General features: G+C 42.5%; 2 protein-coding genes across 5 annotated transcripts; one reads left to right on the forward strand and one right to left on the reverse strand.

Annotated features, from left to right (window-relative positions):
* Positions 1-1,494: 1,494 nt before the first annotated feature.
* Acad8 (acyl-CoA dehydrogenase family member 8) lies at positions 1,495-17,323 on the reverse strand. Its single transcript, XM_027412179.2, has 12 exons — positions 17,211-17,323; positions 16,762-16,940; positions 13,367-13,467; positions 12,497-12,666; positions 11,828-11,937; positions 11,383-11,459; positions 10,926-11,063; positions 5,653-5,788; positions 5,459-5,556; positions 4,784-4,936; positions 4,090-4,192; positions 1,495-2,200 (listed from the first exon to the last, which is right to left on the reverse strand). Exons 1-12 carry the CDS (start codon positions 17,321-17,323, stop codon positions 2,148-2,150), a joined length of 1,431 nt encoding a protein of 476 aa, XP_027267980.2. The 3' UTR covers positions 1,495-2,147.
* Positions 17,028-27,028, forward strand: Thyn1 (thymocyte nuclear protein 1). 4 transcript variants are annotated; one of them, XM_027411717.2, is made up of 8 exons: positions 17,028-17,102; positions 17,240-17,364; positions 23,539-23,720; positions 24,954-25,022; positions 25,366-25,458; positions 25,990-26,085; positions 26,436-26,586; positions 26,833-27,028. In XM_027411717.2, the coding sequence occupies exons 2-8, from the start codon at positions 17,322-17,324 to the stop codon at positions 26,877-26,879; spliced, it is 681 nt and encodes a 226-aa protein (XP_027267518.1). In that variant the 5' UTR covers positions 17,028-17,102; positions 17,240-17,321; the 3' UTR covers positions 26,880-27,028. The 4 variants fall into 4 exon arrangements, with proteins under 4 accessions (XP_027267518.1, XP_027267517.1, XP_027267520.1 ...); XM_027411716.2 differs by having other exon boundaries at positions 17,035-17,102; positions 17,225-17,364; XM_027411719.2 differs by having other exon boundaries at positions 17,091-17,111.
* Positions 27,029-27,204: the final 176 nt, after the last annotated feature.

Consider the following 27,204-nt stretch of genomic DNA (forward strand, 5'->3'; position numbering starts at 1 on the left):
GCTCCTTTACATTCTGAGACTATCTTGATTGGTGTAACTTGTTTTCAGAGACAGGGTTCTTTTGTGTAGACCTGGCTGCCCTAGAACTTGCTCTGTAGACCAGACTAGCCTCAAATTCAGAGATCCACCTGGCTCCCAAAGTGCTGTGATTAAAGGCATGCATCCCCCACCCTCCTAGAGCAGCCTGACTGAAAACTGTAATTTTAAAGTAAGTCGTAAAAATTAAGATTTTTCAACTTTAGGAACTCCCGGAGAGCTCTGAGATGGCTCAGAGGTTAGGAGTACTTGCTGCTCAGGTTCAGTTTCTAGCACCCTCATGGTATCTCCAGTTCCAGGGAAACCAATACCCTCTTCTGGCTTTCACAGGCACTAAACAGTCATATGGTGCACATACATACATGTAGGCAAAACACCCATGCACATTAAAATGAAAATAAATCTTTTAAAGAAAGATCTTCAACTTAACTCTTTTACTTATGTATTCAAAAGCAAATTTAGTAGTAAATATTCAATAATGGTCATATCTAGGTCCTATATTTCTATACTTTTAGAATTAGTTTGTCATATTTTATTTTCAACAATTCTTGCCCCCACCACACACAGAATCTGTGATTTTGAACTGCACTGACTTCAACTGATTGTGTAGATGAACTAAAAGGCAAACCTTAATGTTAACAATGAGATTTTGAGCGGAGAGGTGGCACACCTTTAGTCCCAGCACTCAGGAGGCAGAGGCAGGTGGATCTCTGTGAGTTTGAGGCCAGCGTGGTCTGCAAAGATACACAGAGAAACCCTGTCTCAAAACAAAACAAAACAAAACAAAATAAACAACAAAAAAGGAATTTTGTCCACAACTTTTAAGTTTGTCATAGCAATATTAAAACTTTGAATCACACCTTGCTTCCCGTGTACAAGACAATTTCCGACAGAGTAAGCACTCAAAAAAGAAAATGTCTATTATAGCTACAGACATATACCCCTTTCTATAATCAGTGACTCGTGGTTAATGAAATATCTTGCACACTTTTCTTTTCTAAATATCAAAAGATTGATTAAATAATCATCTGTAGCAGGGTTTTCCCCAAAGTCTTAATCATTGAGTAATACTTAGACTTCCATACATGACAAATAAATTTGTTTGCAGAATTATAAATTAAAGGATGTACTTTTTGTTTGTTTGTTTGTTTGTTTTTGTCTTGGTTTTTCGAGACAGGGTTTCTCTGTGGCTTTGGAGGCTGTCCTGGAACTAGCTCTTGCAGACCAGGCTGGTCTTGAACTCAGAGATCCTCCTGCCTCTGCCTCCTGAGTACTTGGATTAAAGGCATGCGCCGCCACCACCCTGCCAAGGATGTATTTTTTAAAAGACACAATTGCCTTAGGAGAGATTCCTCATCTTTCTAAAATCTAATTAAATACTGAATCAAATATATACTTAATTATTCCAAAATCCAAAGAAATGTTGAATCAAATCAACTACAGTTATATGGCTTATAGTTGGAAGAGACAGTAAAGAGGTAGATTTTATTTACCAAGGTACTAATAAAGTACCTAAAAAGAGAAGTAGCCCAAAAGAGGAAATAAAAGCCCATATAAAAATCCAGGTGTTCCAAATAACCTTAGCCCTTGATATTTATTACATGATGGCAGGAGCAGAGATGCACCTAATTCATAGGTTTCCAAACAGTCACTTCATCATGATCCGAGTTCAGGAGTGCTGTCCTGAGACACTGCCAGTGCGGAACAGAGAACAGAAACAGGCTGGCCACTGCCCCTGCCTGCCTACACTTTGCCTCTACAATCGGGAAAAGCTTCATTGATGTACCCAGACCCTAGGATAAGAATCAGCAAACTGCAGAGCGTGGATCCGAGCCACACTGTTGACTGCTTATCTTTCCAGAATGAGGAAAGCAGGTGGCAGGTGACAGGTCTCCTGGTGCGGCGCCTCAGGGCCCTTCCAGCTCTGAGAATCCTGTTCCTGTCTTAGAGCCAGCATTGCTGCTGACCGCTCAGGTTCTGTATCAGAAGAGCTCAGCTCTTTAACCAACTCCAGGATCCATTTGCAACTAACTGGACAATCTGTAGGAGCACTCAACACTGACTGATTGCGGCTGCACATGAACCCCAGGCTGGACTCTCCTGTTTGGGGGCTAGTCCTGAAGCAGGCTTCGAGAGATCAGCATCCTCATTACTTCATTGCTACCTGCAAGAGGAACAATGGAGGATTCAGTCGGAAAAGGGCAGTCATGGATTTAAACTATAACTGTTGCTTCTTTTGTAATTACCGATGAATGACAGTGTAAGAAACAGTATTTACATTTGTTGTTTGGTTTGAGACTGGGTCTAATGTAGCCCAGGCTTTCCTTGAGCTAGATATATAGTTGAGGATGACCTTGAACTCCTGACCTTCCTGCCCCTACCAGTGCTAGGATTACAGATGTACAACATCACACCCAATAATATTTATGCCTTAAATTTTTTTTTAAGATTACATGTATTTACTGTGTGTGTAAGTGTGTGTGTATATGTGTGTGGGTATGTGCATGTGAAGATCAGTGGACAATTTGCGTGACTGTTTTGCTCTTTCTACCATGTGGGTCCTGGATCAAATTCAGGCCTTCAGGTTTGGTAGTAAGTGCCTTTACCAATAAACCATCTTGCTGGCTCAGTGGGATAATATTTACAGTTTTAAAACACCTCTCCTGATGATAAAAATACTTGTATTAAATCAAACAAGTAAAAGAAAAATAGTGCAACTAATTTAAAAAATTTCATCTGACTTGTAAAAGGATAGAGAAAGAATTTAAATATATATTTATTTAAATTTAATATATATATGTTTAAAGAATTTAAATAAATATATATATTTAAATATATATCCTAAATGTAGAAACATGAATGATTTTTCCTTTTACTTTTTATATATTTTATAGATTTTCAACAATACATATTTCTTTTGTTATCAGAAAACTGAAGCATAAAACATTTGCCTTGAAGTAGGGAATTAATAGCTCATTTTATTTTTAATAGCGGCCTTCGGTACAAACAAAATACAAAGTAAAGCCTCTGTGGAACCAATAATCACACCATCTCAAAGAAAGCCAAATCCAAACTGCCTTGAAAAGGAGTGACATTTCCCACTCAAAAACCTCTGGAGGTTTAATTTCAGTATAAGGGCCTGAGCCACGTAAAGGTTAGATCTCAAGTTTGGATAAAAAAAAAAAAAAGAAAGAAAGAAAAAACAGTCCTCGGATTAGAATTCAGACATAGGGACAGTGGGGCTCAAACTGTTTCCACACCAGTGACCACAGCCTTTGCTTGGCCCAGTGGAGCAGAAACTCTGAAGGTGGACCCAGAAGCCTACTTGTAAGTCCCCAGGAGGAGATTATGGTGCCCACTCAGGTATGACATGGACCCTTTGTAGGCAGGGAAGCAAATCCTCAGAGTCTTCTGTGACCCCAATAAACACCCCTACACTGTTTCACCAAGAAGCACAAGAGAAGCTTCCATCCCACTCTTTCCAGTCTTGTGATAGCCCTGGCTGCCTACGCTAGCCAGCCGGGACAGAGCTGTGCTCCTTCTGGACTAATGCTCTGACTGCTGAGAGGAAGCACACTCTGCACCTGACTAACAGCTCACACAATTGCCAGACAGATGTCTGGAGTTAAAGGAGAAAGCCACATGCTGACGATTTGACTAAACACTATACTAGCAATGCTGATGAGGATAACATTTAGACAGTGCAACTGCCAAACCACTGTTTGGACATTTAGGATCCCTGAGGTCCAAGCTCTTTACAACAGTACAAAGGATCACCAGCGTGTTTTTCAACAAGACTGCTCACATACTAGCTTGGTTTGAGCCTTCTTTGAAATCTACAAAAAGAAGTGGACTGATGCCTCCCTCGTGAGGGTAAAGTGGAGTCTCCTGGCTCCCAGCTTAGAGAACTTTCTAATGTATCAGGAGACCAGTCTCAGAGAGGGGCTGAGGAAAGGAAGAATGGAGGAAAAGACACAGGCAGGATCCCTGCTCAGAAGTGCTGAGATAGGTTGGGAAAAGCATAGCAAGAGAATAACCTCTGCAAAGTTTTACCTTCTAGGATTTGGTGGACCCTGGAGTCCCGCATATACTGCTGAACAGCATAATCCTTCAGGTAGCCATAGCCTCCATGCATCTGCAAAGCCTGGTTGCAGATCTGCTGGGAGACAGGGAGCAGATAGATGTCTTTAGTCCCAGGAAGTCTGTGGAGTACTTGGCTTCCCTCCTCACTCCAGCCCTCAGCCTGGCAGTCTGCTATAAACAGATGTGAGAATGAACAGAGCCCAAGAGGAGCTCCAGATTCTAAATGGTCAGACACAGAGGCAGTCCTCCTACAAAACCAAACAATGCACAAACATCTGCATTTCTTCGGTATACTGTCCTGGAGGCCAAAGCTCCCTACAACCACCCTGATTATAGGAAGTTCAGGCGCCACCTAGTGGCCATTGTGGTCTCTGCGTGGAAACAGCTCCCTGTTTACTGCTTAAGTAAACAGGGCAATTAGTGCTAAATTTGGGTTAGCAGAGATGTTCTTCATCTAGATCACATCGAAAAGACAGAGTCTTACTGATCACGGAGAAGGCTACGACGGCAACAGGGAGAGCCCCCATTGCGGGCCTTTTCACAAATTCATTTGAATTCTTAAGGAGGCTAGGGTTTTGTAGATGATGGCTTATCTCTCTCAAAATCCCCAAGCAGAGCAGCCCTTCCTGTCTATGTCAGGAAGGCCAGATGACTTGTCACTTACAGTAAAGCATTCATCCGTAACAAAGAGCTTGGCCATGGAGCACAAGGCCACTGCATCTTCCCGCTCCTCTTGCAAAGCCACAGCTGCAGTACGGATCATCAGCCGGGAGGCAACCAGCCTGGTGGCCATGTCTGCTAACTGGAATTGCAGGTGCTGCAGCCACAGGAGAGAATGGAACCAAAAAGGACTCATGGGTTTAGACAGGTCATCTGGGATCTACCTGATCTGGAGCCACTGATAAGACATTTTAAGCTGTCTCAGCAAGTAGAGGTACTTATACATACACAGAATTGACAATCTGAGTTCTACTCCCAGATGATCCCATGGTAGGAGAGAACCAACACCTGAAACTTATCCCCTGACCTCCATATATGCACTATGACATGCATGTAATTGCATGTGCGTGAGCTCACATACACACTCACAGGCGTGCACCCACATGCATGCCACATGCATGTGTAAAGATATCTCAAATTAGATGCCATTTCTAAAGTCCTTCTTTGCTTGCCTTGGTATTACTGCCTCCTGACAAAAGGCACAGGTACATCTAAAACATACATTCTGAGTAACATGGTGGAAAATTCTATGGGATATCAGCCCCACCCAATTCAACGAAGAATATGGACCCTAGGGAAGATCTCAATAGAATACAAATGCAGACCCCAGGTGTTTTACCTGGTTTCTGGCTAGAGGTGCTCCGAACTGCTTCCGGACCTTGAGGTGCTCTTGGGTAAGGACAATTGAAGCATGAGCAGCCCCAAGAGAGCAGGATGCTAGAGAGCAGGAGTCAGGATTTCAGCAGCTGAGCCTGAATGACAGTTACTAGCCTTAGACTTTCCCTTCCTTCCCCAATTCCTTTCTGGCCTCACCAACATTGATCCTTCCGCCGTTCAGTCCTTTCATAGCGATGAGAAAGCCCTGTCCCTCGCTCCCAATCCTGTTGGCCACAGGGACAGCACAGTCTTCAAAGATCACTGCTCGGGTTGGCTGTGAGTTCCACCCCACCTGGCAAAAATCAGGGTCTGGGTGGCTGCCCAAGGATTCCCCAAGCAGGGCGGCCTTCCTGGTGGACAGAAGCTTGTAAAGTATGGGTTCCAGCACCCCAGCACTTAAACCCATAAAAACACAAAACAGAAGAAGAAAAAAGTTCAGATGTAAAGGTTTATCGTTACTTAGAAAGTATCGTTACTTATAAAGATGCTTATTTCAGGTAAGCAGTGCTTGGTTTATTTTTTAACATGGTCTTTCTTACTCTGTAGTCCAGACTGATCTATAGTATGCTCTTTCTGCCTCAGGTTCCCAGTTTCAGGATTATAGGTCTGAGTCTCCCCATGCCTGGGTAACACAGTGCAACATATTACACTTTATGTACTCTACCTACAAATACTTCTCACTTCTTGTAGGATCAGGACCAGATCTGTGCTCATTTTCAGTGCCTCTGTGAGTACAATTTCTATGACAGATTATTTGGGAAAGTTCACTTTTAGAATATGTGCTGCCAAAGCAAGCATGAAAAGTTTACTTTTAGAGGCCTTGTGAACAATAAGCACACTTCTCCTTTCAAAGGTGTAGTGTCCCTAAAAGGTGCTATAATTGGACAAGATAAGTGGCATGCATTGTGCTGGAGAGCCCTGATCTAACATTTAGCTTCAGTGAGATTCAGTAATGTGATATCAACTCATCAGACCAATTACACTGTTTCTTCTAACTTGGCCTTCTATGATCTTGCAATGGTGGCTTGAAATCAGCCACTGAATGGCAAATGCCACAAATATCAGTTTTTGTTTTGTTTCTCCAAGAAAAATGTCTTACTAAAACATCACTGGATATGTCAGATTTAAGCCCAGAAGGTCTATCACCAATCTACCTGGTCATAATTTCCATCTTTGGACAAATCACTTACTTCTTCATGACCTTTGTGTCCTTACATAAAAGTACAAAAGTTGAACTAGAAAGTTTGTAGATCCTCTTAGCAAAGTCTCGCTCTGATGTTTCATGTATAAATAGAAAGGCCTCACTACTTCATCCCTGTCGGCTCTTCCTCAAGATACTCAGAAACTCAAAGGAGCTTCAGGCTTGGCAAGGCAGCTCAGGAAAACCATGAACTATATGCAATGCCTGAGCTCCCTCCTACCTGGAAAACATGGCCTTTACATCATTTCCTAACAAAAAAACTTCTAGCCAGGCATGGTGGTGCCTGCTTGCAAATCTAGCACTTGGGACAGAGGCAGGAGGAACAGGAGTTCAAGGCCATCTTTCACTACACAGCAAGTTTGAGGTCAGTCTGGGCTCCATGGAACCCAGTCTCAGAAAGTCAAAACCAAACAAATGGGAACTGAATTTATCCTCTTCTAAGCTCCTGTAGTCTCTACCCAAAGTCTGAAACTTCCCATTACTGCCCTAAATAATGGCTACCTCTATATTTCATCTCTTCAAACCAAATACAGACATCTGAAAGCAGGAATGCATTTGAAAATTTTGACCTTAAGAATGTCTAGTCATTAAAAAAAAAAAAAACAAACTATAAATAGCTATGACCTTCTTACACCTATGAAATCTTTATTGTAAAAAGTATATATCTTCATGGCTCAGTGGGAAAAATGCCTGCCACATAAGCAAGAAGTCCTCAGTTTACACTCCTAGTACCCAAATAAAGAGCCAGGTGTTACTGCACACACCATCTGCAACTGGTGTGTGTATGGAAATGGAGGAATGAAAACAGTCAGATTCCCATATCTCACTGGCCAGACAGTCTAAAAATTCCATGTGTCAGTAACAGACCCTGTCTCAAAAAAAAAAAAAAAAAAAAAAAGCGGAGAGTGAGAGGACATTTAAATGGGAATGTCCCCCATAGCTTCATAGATTTCAATTTTGGCCAGTAGTTGGCAGGACTAGAATATGTGACTTGTTGGAGGAAGTATGTCACTGGGGGTTGGCTCTAAGGTCCGAAAAGTCATTCATAGTTAGCTCTCTCTCTCTGGCTCCTGACTATGTACCAGAATGCAAGTTCATGATTGTCATAGACTCTAACCCCTCTGGAACTGGGAGTCCCAAATTAAATGGTTTATTTTATCAATTGTCTTGGTCACAGTGACTCCTGACAGCAATAGAAAAGTACTATGACGACACCCAAAGCTAACCTCAGCCTCCATATGCACCTACACAAGCATGCACATGTACCCAAGCCACCCAATCTACTTTCTGTTCCTATATGGATAGAGTTCTTCTCCTAATGTCTTAGGAAAGCTGGAGGGGGCTGGAGGAAGGACCAAATGATTCCCTCTGTTTTGTGGAATATTATTTTATTTTTTTTTTTTGTTTTTTGAGACAGGGTTTCTCTGTGTAGCTTTGGAGCCTACCCTGACACTCGCTCTGGAGACCAGGCTGGCCTCGAACTCACAGAGATCTGCCTGCCTCTGCCTCCCGAGTGCTGGGATTAAAGGAGAGCGCCACCAACACCCGGCTGGAATATTATTTTAACTAGGCAAAGATGTGTTACATTTGTTTATGCTTCAGAATATTACTTTAACTGTGTAGAGGTGTGTTAATTTGTTTATGCTACATTTGTTTAACGATGTAAGGATGTGTGTTTAATTATTGAAAGACGTGTGCATTTGTTTCACCTTGCCAGCCTAAGGCATCTGATTGGTCTAATAAAAAGCTGAATGGCCAAAAAGTAGGCAGGAGAGGGATAGGCAGGGCTGTGAGGCAGAGAGACCAAGAAGAGGAATGAGAACAAGGAGGAGAGAATGAGGAATTCCCCTGGGGCCAGCCAGGCAACAAGAAACAGTAAAAGTAAGATATACAGAAGGAAAGAATAGTGAAAAGCCCCAAAGCAAAAGGTAGATAGAGAGACAGGCTAATTAAGTTAAAAGAGCTAGCCAGAAATGAGCATAAGCAAAGCCAAGCATTCAAAACTAACAATAAGTCTTCATGTCATGATTTGGGAGCTGACTGGTGGCCCAAAAGAAGCCTGGTACGTTTTATAGACAGTCATAGAAAAAAGTAAATAGTCTATAAATAATAATAATAATAAAAAGAAGTCACATAGAGATGGGAAATACAAAGGGAGTCTGGATCTTCTATAGTATTATGTTGTCTTTGAATATTTTGATTGCTTATAACAGCTGCTGGGAGACATGGGATTGTGAAAGGGACAGCTGAAGTAACCCAGCCTAGATACTTTAAGAATGCCTTAGCTTTAAAATGGAAGTTAAAGTAAATAATTATCCTCCTCCTATAAGGTTAATAATACAAAGTGGGAGATTAATATTGTTAAGTATGATAACTGGAAGAATTCAGGCCATATCTTGTTTACTGCAACCTCATCTATACACACCAAAGTGCCTTTTTGTTTCTGAAAACAGGCAAATATTTCTGTTGTTATAAATATGGTGTGTGTGTGTGTGTGTGTGTGTGTGTGTGTGTGTGTGTGTGTGTGTCACATAGCCTAGTAGTTGCAATTCTACTGCCCCAGACTTCCAAATGATGGAATCATATGTGTGCACCACCATACCCAGCTATAGAGATTCTATAAACATAAGTCCAAACAGGGCTAGGAACAACTAAGGATTATTGTGGGATATTTGTACAGTATGTGAAGATGTATTGCTATTATTGGTGTAATAAAAAGCTGAAAATAAAAATAAAAATGGCTAATAGCTAGGTAGGAGGTACAGGAGGGATTTCCAGGGAGAAGAAGGAAGAAGAGAAGGAATCTAGGTGTGCAGGGATGCCAGGAGACACAGAGAGGAAACAGGATATGCAAGACGGAAGAGCGGTAACACCAAGTGATAGAAAGTAGATTAATAGAAATGGGTTAATTTAAGTTATGAGAGCTAGTTAGGAACATGCCTAAGCTATAGGTAGAGCTTTCATAATTAATAATAAGTCTCCATGTCATTATTTGGGAGCTGGCTGGCAGGACAGAAAAAGACTCCTTACAAAGGATTCTGTATCCTTGCAGGAGACAGCACATAGCTTTAAACACTGTAGGCATCTAATAACCTATTATACTACAAAAGAGAGGAGGTACTATAACTCCTTGGCAGTTATTAGCAGCCAGAAAGCATCATGAAGAAAAATGTGGAAACTCTATGTAGATGTAGGAAGTATTTAGGGGTCATTTCATACCCGACTGATCTCCAAAAGCCTAATCTAAGGGCAACAACGGCACTCCTGTTGTGATTACCTGTCCTAAAAAAAATCTCAATGGGCCCTAACTTATCAGCAATTACATTATCACAAGTTTCCTGTTCAGGGCCTGCGATGTGGGGTTTCTTAATCCTATTTGTCAAACTTTATTTGTCAAAGCACTTGTGGAAACAAGTCCTTACATGGCTGAAACCCCTACAGCCTCTCCCTGTCGATGAGTATTTTACTTTTGTTTAGAGAAGAAAAGTGTCCTGAGACTTCTGACATGCATCAGATCTTCCTAAGTGTCTCTTTCTGAGATAACAAAGTGTGGTGAAAGCTGGCTAAGAAATATACAACAAGAACCGGGGAGATGGCTCAACTGGAATGCGCTTGCTGAGTTCAATCCTTAGTAACCACATGGAAAGCCAGGTGCAGCTGGAAGGTGGTGACAGGAGGATCCCTGGAACTTACTGGTCAGCCAGTCTCACCAAAGAGTGAGACTGGCTCCAGGTTCATTAGGAGATGCTGTCTGGTCAGGCATGATGGCAAAGGGAGGTAGATCTCTGTGAGTCTGAGACCAGCCTTTTCTACAGAGCAAGAACAGCCAGGACTACATAGTAAGACCCTGCCTCAAAAACAATAACAATAAAAGTAAAGTAATTAAATTAAAGGAGACCCTGACCAAAAAATAAGGTAGAAAATAATTGAGGAAGACATCCAACATCAACTCCCCTCTAAGACATGCACATAAATGTATAGCACAGAAAAAGAGAAAAAAGAAACACAGAACAAAAGTGGCCACAGAAAAAAACAAGAGAACTTAAAGAATAGCAGCTTATGAGACTAGCTGGCAAAGTTTATCTTTTCCCAGGAGTCTGTCTCTTTAGCGATGACTTCTCTGCTACATACTCACTCTTGAACCTATTCTGTGAAACAGGGTAGGAGTTGGTCTAACAGAGAGCAGAGACACATACCTTGAGTTGCTTACAGCTGAATAGCCACTCACCTTCTTCTCCTTCTTGCCAAAGCTAAGGCCAGGGGTTCCCTTCTCAACAACTATGCAGGAGATGCCTTTGGGGCCTGATCCTCCAGTTCGGCACATGACCACATAGATGTCTGACTCACCACCCCCACTGATGAAGGCCTGTGGGTGGAGAGGGGGTGTGTGAGGGTCAGCGAATGCATGAGTTCTGAGCCTGACATCTGGGAAAACCACTGGAACACTCCTGATGACAGAACAAAGGCATAATGTGGAGAAGGGGTAAAGGGTAAATGGCTCTAGCAGTTTCTCCAGTATCAGGAATTTAGTTTGTAAGAATAGAAAGGAGAAAAAAATTCATGTGATTGTGAAGAACTGGATCATAAAAGATGTTCTTCCCAACACGTAAACTCCTACAGGAACTGAGGGCTAGCGGGGGCATGAGGGAACATCCCCCAGTTGTCCTGGGAATGCATGTTCTTACCTTGGAACCATTGAGGATGTAATGATCTCCTTGTCGTTTGGCTGAGGTCAGAAGAGATGCAGCATCACTCCCACTTCCTGAAGTAGGGACCCAAAGGGAACAAACAGGGGGGGAGTCAGCGAAGTCAAAGCAGCTCAACACAGTTCCACATCCTGGAAATCTTCCTCAGAGAGTTCATCATGCACTACTTTAAAATCCACATGGCCAAGGAATTCTTCCTACTTGGTAAAAACTGCTTGCACCAAGCAGTCCACTGTCTCTAACAAACCAGCTAACAGTGGTGTGCAGCCAGGAGGAACTCTGACCTACAGGCCTCTGGGACCTATACTCCACAACCAAATGTTTGGTAAGCCAGATTACGTGCCAGTGGTTGAGCTTACTCGGTGACCACACAGGTTCCACTTCTCTCCTTGCTAGGTGTCACTTGCAGAGAGGACAAACGCACCTGGTTCAGTGAGGCAGTAGGAAGCAAACTTCTCCATGGTACAGAGCGGTGGGCAAAATTTGTGCCTCTGTTCCTCATTTCCAAAGCTATCAATAATCCAGGCACACATGCTGACAAGAAGAAACATGGACAGAAATAAAGACAGAAGAGAGAATTAGGGGAGCAGGAGTGGAGGTGAGAAAAGAAACAAAGAGCAACAAAGCAGAAATGAAAGCAGGAGAGAGAAAGGGGGGAAAGAAAAGAGACAAATGAAAAGATTCAACTTGAAAGGAAGGGACTGATTTAAAAACACTCCCAGAATAGTTATACCTGAGGCCCAGGTGTTTCTCAGATTAATGAGTCCTAAAAATCAGAGATAAATGTCTTTCCTATTACTTTATCAAACTACTGGAGGTTTCAGTTGTAGACTGAGGAAAACTGGAGTAGTCTGCTAGTGCCAAAACTGGGACTTGGGAGAAGGTCAGCAGAACCGATTCCCTAAGCACTAATATAGATGACAACAGAATCAAATCCAGCAGCCAGCTGCAGACCGACTGTGTACCAGTAACAGTGTAGTTTCTCAAGTACTGTCAACTCAACACGATTCATCTTCTTCTCATGAGTCTGAAGTTTCCCTACCAGCCCATGTGAGCATAGCTCTCCACCATGCTGTTAGGTGTGGATGCTCACTTGTGGATGCTTATATAGGCAGTGGTGCTGGTGCAGCCTGTGGCTAAGGCTTCAAAGATGACAGAAGTATCGAGGCGAGACAGTCCAGACCCACCCACGTCTGTTCGTACGTAGATCCCCCCAAAGCCCAGCTGTGCTGCCTTCCGCATCATATCCACAGGGAACAGCTCCTACAGAGAAGAGAGCAAGGCAGTCAGGGGTTGGCTCTATAACGGGCTTTCCTTTAGAGGGGATAATGAAAGGATTAGGAAGCGTGCATCTGGGAGAACATATGAAAACCCTTAACTTCAAATGCCCTTGCTATTTTATAGTGGCATCAGTTAACATATGTTCTCCAAAATTTTTTCTATTCAATTAAGAAAGACAAGGGACGGCTGGCTACATGATGTCTCGGATGACTTCTATGAAAAGTAGAAGTTGTAGTCAGGATTACTATGGCCGTGATGAAATACAACGATCAAAAGCAACTTGGGGAGGAGAGGGTTTATTCCACTCACACTTCCATACAACAGGTTCATTATCAAAAGCAGTGAGAGCAGGAACTCAAGCAGGGCAGATGGCAGGAGCTGATGCAACGCCATGGAGGAGTGCTCCTTACTGGCTTGGTTTCTGATAGAACCCAGGCCCTCCCACATCAATCACTAATTAAGAAAATTCCCTACAGGCTTGGCTGCGGCTCCATCTTTTGGAGGCATCTTTGATGACTCCAGCTTGGGTCAAGCTGACATCAAACTATCCAGCACATCTACCATCAGTCTTCACACTTGCAGTAAGAGTTGGTGAGCAGAGAACAGTTAGGACTATAAAAGGGAGAGGGAAGTCATTCCACCAGGCATTTGTTGGAATAACTAGCCCCAAGAAGACTCCTACCTTCTGATCCCACTCTGCCATATTGGGAGCCATTTCCTGAGCAGCAAAATCAAAGGCCACTTTCTGAAATTCCTTCTGTTCTTCATTTAGTCCCAAGGAAGCTGTAAACAGGACCAGACATACTCAATTCTAGGGTGGAAATGAGAGAAGTTTCACTAGAAAGAAATGCCTCAAAGCTGGGGTCAGACTTACTCCAGCATTTCCCAGACACACTCTTTAAGAGCAACAGAATGGTGCCGTCTACTATGTGTTCCATTGTTCTTGTTTTTGAGGTAGGGCCTCATGCTCTAGTCTAGGCTGGCACAGGATGCATGAAGATACTAACTCATCAAACAGCATTACTTTTCCTTTGAAAATGTGGCTGTATTTATTTATTCTGTATGTGAATGTGTATTTGTGTGCTGATGCATGTGGAAGTCAGAGGACAGATTTGGGAAATGGGTTCTGGGGATTAAAGTCAGGCCATCAGGCTCAGTGGCAGGTGCCATTACTTCCACTAAGTCATCTGCTGGCCCACCATCCTTCCTTTAATTCCAAGTGGGTCAGCTGCCTTTTCAAAATTATCTCCTCTTCTTACTCATAAATCCATGTTTGTTTGTTTGTTTAATGAAGGGCTGGGGATACAATCCAATGCAAAGGTTGCCTTATTGAGGTCCCAGTTCAAGAGCAGCATTGCAAAACAAAAATAAAAAACCAGAGGCCTTCAAATGACATGTTTTCTGATGGGCTGTCCTAGCTTTCCTGCATAAAAAAAACTTGAAAAAGCGCCATCCAATCTGGCAACAGCCACTGTTTTCACTAACACCTTCCCTTCAAAACATCAAATTGAGAAATCATAATTTGTGTACTTTGGCATACTTTCCAACTAAGGTGGCAATGGAGTAATATGGCCATACAACTTATGGATAACACTGCCTTTAAAAAATAAGTAAAGCTTTCTTATGTTGAGACACAGTTAAATCCTCAATAAAGAAGTTGAACTCTTGGGTTGTTTTCTGCCTTAGCCACTAGTAATAGGACTTTGGGTAACTGTTTCATTTCTTAGATAAATGAAGCTTAGGAGAATGAATTGGCAAAGTGACAATGATAGACAAGTAGGATAGATGAATGGGAAAATTTTCTAGGAACTCATAAAACTTACAAAGACTACACTGTAACAGCATCTCATCAGATGAAACAGTGAGAGACATTAACATAAGTAACCTGGTGCCCTAGCCATAAAACGCAATATTTGGTTTTTATATTCTCCTCAAAGACCACATTCAGTAAAGAAGGCAGGGCTGTCCTCTGTTACCCTGGCAGAGGGCAACCAATCTACTGGATTCTTTCTTACCTCCCAATAAATCTCTTGAATGAGGTTTGGGTGAGACCTTTTGCAGCAGAGCAGAGATGACCCTGGACAGAGCAGAGCCGAGCACGGCTGTAACACTTTTGCTGGTGAAACCTTCCTCTGGCTGAGTGGAGTTATTACACTCTGTTCTTTACACTCTGTTCTCCACTCTGCAGGGCAGCCCAGTTGAACTGTAACAACTTTGCTGGGGAAGCCCTTTCCTGCAGGAGCAGAGCTGATAACACTGGAGAAGCCTTTTTCTGAAGCAGGGCTGTGAGCTGCTATGCTTACTGTGACCTGCAGTATTCCTTGGCTCCTGAGGTCCAGGATACCCTTCCATCTGAGCTGTGTAACACTTAGTATTCTATGACTCCTGATTGCCATAATACCTGTCCCATCCTTACGGTAGCCCAAGTTGACCTGCAATTTACTATGTAGTTCAGGCTGGCCGCCTCAAACTTGAGGTAATCCTCTGTCTAAACTTCTGAAGTACTGGGATTACAGGTATGAGCCACTACATCCAGCTTTAATATATACTAATAAATCTTTATTATATTATGATAGAATAAAGAGCTACTTCCCAAGACAAGCAAGTTCAGGTAACCCAAGACTTAGAAATTTAGAATTTCGTTCTAAGTAAAGAGTAGTTTTATATAAATTATATATAAGTCAATACAATATGTAACCACATATTCTTCTTACATAACAAATATAGTTAATTTTAGAAATGGAAATGATCCACAGTAGGAAAACATTGCTCAGAGAAAAAAAAATGGAGATGGCAAGTTAAATAATAAATTGAAGTCAGCATAATGTCATGTTTATAATCCCAGCACTGGTGAGGTCGAAGAGGATCATGAATTCAAGGCCAGTCTGAACTTCATGGCAAATTCAAGGACATGACACCCTGACTCTAAAAAGCAAACTGATTGAGCTAGGGCCCTAACTCCAATACCTTGTTTAAAAAGAGTGAAAGAGTATCTAAGTTGCTCAAATCAAACCAGCACCTAATGGGAAAATTCACATTTCATTCATTTGTTACTGGGACAAACTCTTATTAGCTTTAATATCAGACAGGGTGACTTTGTTGACTCAGTTCAAAATGCCTAAGTAGGGCAGTGCCTTTAAAAGCATCTCTGGTCTTCTACAAAGAACAGCCTTGGTGTATTTAATCTGTTCTACGTACAACAGCCTTCATGTACTTCAATCTGTTGTACAGAGAACAGCCTTTGTGTACTTTAATCTGTTCTACGGACTTTCTACGACTGTTCTACGGTCTTCGTGTACTTTAATTTGTTCTCAATGGTCAAGGTCATACTGCCATAAACAATGGATACTAATTTTAAGTAAATAAAAATCATTTTCAGAAGAAAAAAGTGGTTTTGGATTTTTCTTATTTTAAATGATTGACAGAACTCACAAACTGGCTGGGTATCCAAGGGTCTGCATGGATGGCAAACACGCCCAGTTACATTCAAGTTTTCTGCCAGGTTCCTAAACAATCAGTTTGTAATCTGTGGTAGGGTTTCTCAATGTGGTAATCTTTTTCCTGCATCAGTTGCTGCAGATTAAGTATTTTCTGTTGACAGATTAAAAATTATGAAATCCACATACGTGAACAGAGCTTCTTTTCATCCATTTCGATCAGCACACATGTTCTTACGTTCTTGCTACCTTGGGAATCTATTGCTACTATTTCAACCAACGAAAGTCACAATTTCTTTCACCTCTATAAAACATGGGCCAGGCCTGGGAGGGGGCACTGGGCTGGACTGAGAGCCGGCCAGCCCGGTCATCTGGTCTTGAGAGCAGATCCTGGGTTACAGGAGGAAGCAGGTTTGGGGGACAGGTCCAGTAAGGGAGAGGGAAAGGGGAAGGGGGAAGCAGGTCGGGACAGGGCAGGGTCTAAGGACGAAATGATTCCATCAAGGGGCCAGAGGACCAGACCGAGGGGGTCGGGTATACGTGTCAGAAAGAAGCTCAGAGCCAGCAGGCAGTCAAGAAACCCGGGCCCGCACAGATGCCCACCAAACTCCCGCTCTCCCTTCGCCCTGATGAGCCTTACGATCGATGCATAAGGAGACGCTCCGGCGTTCGGTCTGAACCAGGGACCGGAAAGTGGCGCGCAGACAACCAAGGCTCCGGGAACCACACCGCAACATCGTCACAGCTGCTCCCAGTCTCAGACCCTGGACCAGCTTGCCCAGACCAGAATTTGCAGCTCGCGATCTTCCCCGTGGCACCCTGGAAGTTGTAGTCCATTAAAGCCCTTAAAGCGCGAGCTCCAGGAGGACTACTGGGGTGCTGGGACCACAATTCCCAGAGATCCACGGGGCGGCGCCTCTGCGCTGCGTCTTCTACAAACCCAGCTGGGCATTCTGCAGAGCCTCCTGCCGTGCGTTAAAGGTCTGGCTGGTGTGTTGAGAGAATGGTGGCGGGAAGAACCAAATAAGGGACTAAGGAGTGTTCAGGGGCAGATAACGGAGGGGAGGATTAGAATGCCTTAATCATGACTTTTTTTCCACAAGTCTCCGGCCCTTTAGGCTTCCTTGCACTGCGTAGGGTGTGGAAGACAAGAGTTGCTTCTTGCTTGTCCGGTTATCTTCAGCCTCCTGAAGAGAGAACATGCCGAGACCCCGGAAGAGGCTGACTGGGGCTGCTGGCCCAGGTGAGCTGCACCTAGGTTGCAAAAGGCAGCAGGCAAAGAAGGTTTCTGTAGGGTGTGCAATATTCATTTTTCCACTCCCTGGTTTTGGAGGGAGACCTTGAAGGTTGTTACTTTCTGTCATCTTTACTCTTTGTGCCAAACTTCCACTTGAAGTCCATACCACGTGTTTGTACATTCAAGAAACAGCTATTAAGCACTAAGGATCTTTGCTGTACATATACATACAGGGTTGTGGTGGCCCACTCACGTGGGAGATTGAGGCAGGAGGATTGCCTTGAGTTCCAGACCAGCCTGATTACATAGTAATGAAAACTTTGTCTCTAAAAAGTAAGTGTGTGTGTGTAGACATCTTTTCCAGTATGGGTGGAAACAGTACATTTTTAAAATTACATTTATTTACTTTTTCAAGGTGTGTGTGCCGTACCCTCACAATTTGTTCAGAGGATAATTTGCAGGATCAGTCCCCCTTTTCTACCTTGTGACTCTCAGGGATTGAACTCAGGCCTGCAGGCTTTGTAAAAAAAAAAAAAAAAAAAAAAAAAAATGTGTTAGCCACCTTACTTACTAGCCCTTAGAGATCATTCTTTTGAGTGAAATAAGTCAGGCACAAAAAGTCGTGCACTATTACATGTAGAATGTAAAAAAGCTGAAACCTAGAAGTAAAAGGAAGATCAGTTCAAGATATTCCTTGACTACATATAGTTTGAGGCCAGCCTGGGCTACAGGAGACCACACCCTACCCTTCACCCCCTATCTCCCAACATAAACAGTTTTCTTTTCCTAGGTTTTTTTTTTTTTTTTTAATCTTATCAGCCTGTTTGTTAATTTGGAATTGCTGAGTAATTGAGGATGACCTGAATTCCTGATCCTTCTACCCCTATTCCCAAATGCTTCTGTTATAGGTTTGATATATAATCCAGAACAGTTTCACTTAATCTTTTTTTATTTATTTATTATGTATATAGTGTTCTGTCTGCATGTTGCCTGCAGGGCAGAGGAGGGCACCAGATCTCATTACAGATGGTTGTGAGCCACCATGTGGTTGCTGGGAATTGAACTCAGGACTTTTGGAAGAACAAGCAGTGCTCTTAACCACTGAGCCATCTCTCCAGCCTCAGTTTTACTTAATCTTAAATTTCCTGAACAATGTATTTTAGAGACTACCAAAATCTTACACATAGTTATTGCTAAGACACTTAATACAGCTATGCTGACAAGCCCTGCTGCTCTAGGGCTTGTCCGAGGTCCTTATCTTGTGTCTCTTTCTGATTTTCAGATTGTATGTATGCATCATGGCCAATATGCTGGTGCCTGGCAGTTGGTTCTGTCATCAAATGGGCCCTAGGGGATGGAAGTCAGGCCATTTGGCTTGGCAGTAAATGCCTTTACTGAAACACCTGTCTGTCTCTTAATGCTTGTGTTTAATTTTATGTTAAACCCCTTTCCTGTTTTGAGACAGACCTCTGTAGCCTCGTCTGACCTTGAATTTGTAGCCTGTCTCTTGCTTCAGGCTTTAAAGATCAGGATTAAAGTCATGAGCCAATATGCCCATCTTAAAACCTCTTAAACTCCAACTTTGCTTCATTCTCCCTGGCCTTGAAATTCTTTTGTGCACTGTAAGAATCCCAGGTTGTGAGTTACGCTGAGATTGCTGTAGCCAGCAACTTGCTGTATGTCCTGCTGTTGATGTCAGTGCACTGCATGTTTCAGAAAAGCAGGAGCAAAGAATTTTAAGTGCTTTCACCATAAACAATAGAGCAAAATGGGGCAGCTCATGCCTGTCATCAAGACAACCCGCCTGAGCTATAACCGGAAACCCCATCTCCAAAACAAACAAAGATACCTGTTCCTACTTGTAATCCCAACACTTGAGAAGCTAAGGCAGGAGGATTGATGCAAATTGGAAGCCAGCCTGGGCTACAGAGTTCTTAGACTATCTCAAAATAAATAAATGGATGCTTCAGAAAACATGTTCAAACCAACTCAAGCATTAAACAATGTATACATGGTATGGAAACACCATATGGCAGTTGGTACCTATTAAATATGTACAATTTTTGTTTTCTGTGTCAGTTAAAATTTAGTAGAAGGCAATTGACTATAAGGTGAAAACAATGAAGATACAGTACCTTTTGCAAGGGAAAATGCAAGCATGTTTGAGTGAAATGTCCTAAAGACAAGTTTGCTGGAGATATGGAAGGGGCAGGATCACAGGAAAGACCTCCGGAAGGAAGCAGAATTTGAGTCCAGCCTTAATGTGAGGGCTTCCCACTAACAAAATTCTATAACTCAGAAACCATGTTTTTTCATTCACAAAAATGAATGTACGCTATGGATTAAGAGCAGAAATTAAGCAGCGGAAAGTAGAATGAACCTCTGTTAAGATTGACAGATTTCAGGTTGATCACAGCACATTATTGTAGTTATTTAACCACACATAGTATTAGGACTATGTCATGGCCCGGCATGTCTCAGTTCCAAACCACAGAAGCCATGAGGTTTGGCCTGAGTGGGAGAGCATGGACTTGGAAATTCCTAGCAACTCAATGGCGATAAAGAGCAGACATAGGCATCTTGTCATCTTTAGAGAGCTCTCAGTTCCATGCTGCAAAACTGGAGTCTCTCCTTTATTCAGCATCCTTTATTCAGCATATTCCTGGCTGCTTTCTAAATGTTCTTCCCTAACCGAGAGACCATTTCTCTTCCATCTTCCTAGACCCCATCAGCAGATACCTCTCAACCGTCTATCCTGACTCCTCACTGTAGACCTAGCCCTCTGCCCTGGTGTAGGGCTATTCAAATGCTTAGTTCTGTAGAGATGAAAAACTAGGGGACATTCTCCACTGAGGCTATGCCATTTAACAGCAAATCAGCTGGCATCTCCAATACAGGAGCGGAGCTCCTGTATACTGGAGATTTGGACCCCGAGAAATTCTCTAATGGAATTGTTCTATGCTCCCAACAGGAATACAAGCCTACAGCAGGTCTCATGGCAGGTAGGGGGTTGGGATATGGACAGAGACTTGCAGATGTGACTTATATGGAAAGTTATTGGTGAAAGATTTATTAGTAGAAGGTAAAGGAGTAAGGGGGAGAGAAAGAGATAGAGCTGCCTCATAGAAATAGCAGGAGAGGGAAGTGGGTGTTTTTTTTTTTTCCTCTTAAAGGGCCAGGGAATGCCTGCCATGTGCAGAAGAGTGACTCGCTGTGCCAGGTTCCCAAGGGGCAGGGCCAGGTTTGCCTAGATTACAACATGGAGTATGCTGTTCTTTACTTTTTTAATTGAAAATAGATTCTTCTCTCATACAGTGCATTCTGACCACAGTTCCCCCTCCCTCTGCTCCTCCCAGCCACCTTTCCCTTCCCCTCCACTCCCCCTCTGTCTCCCTTCAGAAGAAGAGCAGGCCTCTAAGAGACAACAACCAAACACAGAAAAAAACAAAAAACAAAAAACAAAAAAACAAGGTACAGTAAGACAGGCAAAAAGTTGTTACACTGAGGCTGGACAAGGAACCCAACAGGACTATGTCCCAAGAACCAACAAGAGTCAAAAGACACACCTGCTCCCACAGTTAGGAATCCCACAAAAATGCCAAGGCAACAGCCACAACATATATAGAGGACCTAGTATAGACCCATGCTGGCTCCCATGCTTGCTGCTTCAGGTTGTGAGCCCATGTGACCCCTGCGTGGTTATTACAGTGGACCTTGTTTTCCTGGTATTCTCCATCCAATCTGACTCCTACCATCTTTCCACTCCCTCTTCCTTGGGGTTCCCCAAGTTCCAAGGGGAGGGACCCTATGGAGACCTCCAATTTAGACTCTGCATAATGGCTGGATGTGGGTCTCTGCACCTGCTCCCATCTGCCTCCAGAGGAAGCCTCTCTGATGACATCTGGACAAGGCACTAATCTATTAAGTATGCCTGTTCTTAAGGATAGCTGGGAAATTGTGTTAAGATAAGCTAAGTTCAGAGCATCCATTATCCATATAATATTTAATGAAGGGCTGGAGAGATGGCTCAGAGGTTAAGAGCACTGACTGCTCTTCCAGAGGTCCTGAGTTCAATTACCAGCAACCACATGGTGGCTCGCAACCATCCGTTATGAGATCTGGTGCCCTCTTCTGGTGTGCAGATATACATGGAAGCAGAATGTTGTATACATAATAAATAAAATCTTAAAAAAAAACTCACTCTTTTAATAAAAACAATATTTAGTGAAGATTGATGCAGTAGCAAACTAAATTGAGGTAGTAGAGTAAGTTAACTGTAGGTTTTCCGACAGACTCAAGTGACTGTTCTGACCCAATTCAGGACTTTGTTCTACCTGGCTGGATTGTGATCTGCAGCACATTGTTTAGGTGGATAGAACACCTTGGAGGCTGTACCAAATTAGGGTTACAACCTATGTGGAGTGGTTGCTGTGTCAAGAGCGTGTTTTCTTTTATTCACTGAGTAAAAGCCAGATTTCAGGGCTGGAGATGTAACTTAGTGGCACAGCACAACCTAGCTTATTTGAAGCTCCAAGCTGAATCTTTAGAACTTGGCAGGTGGGGAAACCTGGGCTGGTGCTAAAGATCTATAATCCAAGCTAATCAGGAGGTAGATTTTGTTAATTCATGGCTCATTTAGACTACAGAGTGAGCTGAAGGCCAGACTGGGAAATTTAGTGAAACTGTGTCTCAAAATAAAAATTAAAACAAGAAAGGGGTGGGGATATAGCTTAGTGATAGGTTGCTGGTCTAGCATGGGTAAAGTCCTGTGTTCAGTACCTACCACTAGAGAAAAAAATATCTAGTTTTTACCATGTCTACATGGCCCTGAAAGGCATGTATGAAGCAAGAAAGAAGTATGAGATTATGATAATGGCTAATAGCTACTAAAATTTATGGTAATGAGATATTTCCCTAGTTTTTCCTTTGTATTATCAAATAATCATTGAAAAGTTTCAAGTAAGTGCTTCATTTTCTCATAGGGAAGTATAGCCCGATTAAGGGTTCAGAACTGGGGTGGAGCACACTTACTGATTACTATTAGTACTCTTCAATCTTAACACCGTAGGCCTACTCCATTGGGTAATGACTTCATTGAGTAATCTAGAAGGTATCCTGTAACAGTATTTTTTTCTAATTAAACTTCTTTGACAATTCCACAAATGTACAGGATGTAAATGGACTATTTTTTAAAAGTAAAAAAAAAAAATTTTTTTTTTTGGTTTGTTTTTTGGGAAAGGGTTTCTCTGTGTAGCCAGGCTGTTCTGGAACTTGCTTTGTAGACCAGATAGACCTCAAACTCAGAGATCTTCTTGCCTCTGCCTCCCAAGTGCAGGGATTAAAGGCATGTGCCTCCACTGCCAAGCAGCTTTTAGAAGTTTTTCATGTTTTATTTTTATTTTATATGTATGGATGTTTTGCCTGCATGTATGTTTAGGTATCAAACTCATGCAGGACATGCAAAGGCCAGAAGAAGGTGTCAGATCTCTTGGGACTGGAGTTAAAGTTGTAACCCATGTGGGTGCTTGGAATTGAACCGAGTTTTGTGGAATCTTAATCCCAGCCATCTGTCTAGCTCTTAAAACCACTTTTACCCCACTCTCTCCTTTCTCTTTACCATACTTACATCTATATCTTACACTAGCTCTTGCCTACAAACCTTACCTTCACATCTAATCATTTTGGTTTGTGACCCAGTGTTTTAACTAGAGTCATTTATGAAGCCATGGGTTTGGAGCTATCTAAGGGAAGCAGTGGCTACATAATTCAAGACAGTGACTCCCTCTCTCCCAGAACCTATCAGTGGTCAATAATCTTAGCAAAAGGGATAGGGCCCCACGAGCTCCTCCCACATTTGTGAATGACTGTTAATTGGGCCAATCTTGTGTGGGCCTAGTACTGGTAGGTGCAGTTGATCTAAGTTGATGGTTTCAGTGGTTGTATTGAGTCAAGAGGATGTCATTTTTGAGCCCCTAAGGGTCAGGTATTCTTGTCCAGATTCTATAGAGAAAGTGAGGTTACTTCTATATGGGACTATATGGTGCTATAATTGGTGTTTATAGAGTCTAAGTTTTGAGTCCAGGTATGATACCAAGTAGTAAGTTTTTTGGTTTTTGTTTTCCACAGTGGAACATTGCCTCCCAGAAGAATGACAGGCATTTTCCTTTGCTTTTACTACAGACAAGAAGGAGCTATCAGAAAAACGTACTAAAACCGAAAACTCAGAAAATACACCAGCTAAGCTAGAGAGCCCCAGCCCCCAGAAGACTTCAACCTCTAAAAACTGTGGCAAGAATGTAAGCAACTACTGGCTGATGAAGTCAGAACCAGAAAGCCGGCTAGAGAAAGGTGTAGACATGAAGGTGAGACTGTATCTGTGTCAGTCGTGTTGGTTCGATGAGGCAGTGATGACCTGGGAGAGACCCGACTCCTGAGAGCTGTGCTCTGACCACACATACTTCCACGCCTCATATGCAGACACACAGAACTACTACTAAAAAGATGGTGAATATAGTTTACCATAGGATTCAGACATCAGCTTCTCATCTTTGAAGACTAAGGAAAAGGTAAAATAGGTAGAATTTGCAACATTTTTATCATTAGCTTAGGGTTGGCTAGCCCTTACCCAAAGTTCTTGGGACCAGAAGTGTTCTAGATTTTGTAATTTGAATATCCTTAACCAAAAAAAAAAAAAAAGCCTAAATACTTTAATAAAATTCAAGAGTTTTTGGATGTTAGAACCTTCCAGAGTGTTCTTGATTTCAGATGCTAGCATAAGGCATGCCCAACCCGCATCTGTTTTGTGGGTTTCCTGTCTAAGCAAAGGTTGGAAGACTTTTTCTGAACAGAGCCAGAGAGGCTTATGGGTTTTTATAGCCCATGTTGCAGCTCTGTCCCATTAACAAAGAAAAGAAAGCTACCACAGACAACACATAAAAAGGTGTGGTTATGTTCAGGTAAAACTTTATTTATAAAATCAGACATATGATTCAACTTGCCAGTGTCAATCAGGTTTGATTTTGCTATTGTTATGTGTTTTTAAGATGATCTTACTATGTATGTAGCTCAAGCTGGCCTCCCATCTTTGAAGGCCAGCTTGAATTGAAGATCCTCCTGCCCCAATTTTAGGAGTGCTGGGATTACAGGTGTGCATCACCAGACCACACCTGGCACTAGTGATTTTTCTCTTACTGCTTGCCATGCTCCTGGATGTCTCCCTGACAAGGGTTGCCATATGATCAGGGAATGAAATTAAGCTAGGGAATGAGTTCAATACTAGCTGGAGGAAAATAGAAATATTAGAGAATTATGATACTTTAATAAGTGAAACACAGGAAACCAGCAAACTGTTTTATTATCCTGATTATCCATTCAATTAATCATCTTAATTAGCAAAGATCACAATGTAAAACCCGAGGCTTAACTTACATTCATTCAACATCCGTGGTGCCCTGGAACTAATTCCTGGTAATCCACCTAGTTTCTTTATGGCCTGTAGCACTTTTCAGAATTAAAGAGAGAACTTCTTGTTTCCATAGAAGCTTATCAATTGGCCAGTGACAATATAGTGAATAACTTTATTTTCTCTTGCCTAGTTCAGCATCGAGGATCTCAAAGCACAGCCCAAGCAGACAGCATGCTGGGATGGAGTTCGCAACTATCAGGTACAGAGTCAAGGGTCAGGAACCCTGAACCCTAGGCTAGGATATATGCCTGCCTCCCCTACTGTGCTCTTCAGCAGCAAGGTCTTTGAACCAAAATTGCTTTTCTCGGAACCCTATCCTGAAAATGTCTTCAGAAATAACATAATCACTGTAACAGCATGCAGTCTGCAAGTGGCTTGGTTCTGGCTAGTGTCCTAGAACAAGGCTAGGACTCTGAATAAAGGGATAGATTCTGTTATGAATCTGAGAGAAGCGCAACCAGGAAAAAACATCTTCTAAAAGCAGACTTGATTGCTTCCGAGCTGGTAAGAGGGTAATCCTTATTTCTTCTCCTCTGACACAGGCTCGGAACTTCCTCAGGGCCATGAAGTTGGAGGAGGAAGCCTTCTTCTACCATAGCAACTGCAAACAGCCAGGCATCGTGGGACTTATGAAGGTTAGGTGCACACATTTTAGCCTGGATTCCTCCCTTTAGGGACTTACTCATGAAAGCCCACAGCTTAAATAGGTAACAACAAAAGTATGCCCTGGCCCCCCAGACAGTCCCTGTCACAGAAAACGAGAAAAACTGCCCTGCCATCACCTCAATGATGAGGGTTAGAATAGGAAGACCTTCATTTTAGGCCCTGCTAATACTTCTCACTATCTGCGGTTCTATCAGGTAATTCCTCTTTGCTAAGAATTTCAAAGTAACATTATGTGTGCAGCTGGGAGAAAATAAAAATGTGTTTCCAACAGTAACTTAGTTTTTAGTTTTAGAACATGCTTGTGAAGCTTTGTGAAAATAGGATTTCTTTCCTAACTATGTTTGCTTAGGCTAATCTTACTTCCAGATGTCTGCGTACCAACTGTCTCTATAGCAAGGGAGATGGGTCAGAATATGAAGGAAAGGTAAAAAGTCAAAGAGATGCATATTAAAACACAGGCAAGGAGCTAAAATGATTGGAGATTTTGGATTTGTTTTCAGATCGTAAAGGAGGCTTACCCAGACCACACACAGTTTGAGAAAAATAATCCCCATTACGACCCATCCAGCAAAGAGGACAACCCTAAATGGTCGATGGTAATAACTATAGTTCCTGTTTCATAAGGGAGAGTGGACAAAAGAAAGGAAAAGGAATGTGTACTGTTATGTCAAGGAGCGCAGCCCAGCTCTCACTTAGGTGAAGATTTGCAGAATTGGGATATTAGAACAGAACACTGGCAGCCCTAATACCAGGCACCTCCTGCAAATAGAAATTCTGGGTGGGCACAGAAGCAAATGCCTGTATTCTTAGCCACTCAGTAGGCTGAGGCTTGAAAATTGATTCAGCTGAGGAATTCATGGACAGACTAGCAACACAGAGAGACCCGGTCCTTACACTGGACAGTCTGGCTGAACATGTTTCTGTCTCCTGCAATGCTGCTGAATAGGTGGATGTACAGTTTGTTCGAATGATGAAGCGCTTCATCTCCCTGGATGAGCTTAAAGCCTATCACCAAGCCCACAAAGCTACTGGTGGCCCCTTAAAAAGCATGACTCTCTTCACTCGCCAGAGACTTTCAGTTCAGCCTTTGACTCGAGGTAAGACTTAAATGTAGAGACACTATAAACCTCCCAGGGTCAGTGTCCTCACCTGTGCCACAAATGAGGAAGGCTTAGTTGCTCTTTGCTATACACCCAGTACCCTAAGATATTCCAGTTTTTGAATGGACAACTGCCCACTCCAGAACTTGTGGTGCCTTATTAACTCAGGTGCTCTCAGTAGGAGATGGCACAACACCCCATTCTCCCTTTTCCTTTTTTTTTTTTTTTTTTTTTTTTTTGTAGAGGAGTTTGATTTTATTTTGAGCCTGGAGGAAACAGAACCACGTTAATGAAGGCTCTACTGATGGAGTGAACAAGCTATTAATCCACAAAGTCAAGATTTTAAAAGACAAAAAGAGAAAGCTTGCCGTGTCCACCTGGGGTTATGTGCACAGGTGGTTTGTTCAATTTTTTTTCCTAATAAAAAAATATTTAATGATGAGGTTGAAAGCTTTTTCTTCTAAACCTGTGTTGGGTGTGGTAGAATCCTTCACTGTATGTAGATGTCTTACATCCAAACCTGGCTCCTTTTGCCAACTGGAAGTTGCAGTACTTCTACTGTCATCTGCCCCTACCACTGTAGTTATGAAGTAAGTAGCAGAAAGTAGGACTGAG

Source organism: Cricetulus griseus, chromosome 4 (assembly GCF_003668045.3).
Source record: "Cricetulus griseus strain 17A/GY chromosome 4, alternate assembly CriGri-PICRH-1.0, whole genome shotgun sequence".
Taxonomy (NCBI): Eukaryota; Metazoa; Chordata; class Mammalia; order Rodentia; family Cricetidae; genus Cricetulus; species Cricetulus griseus.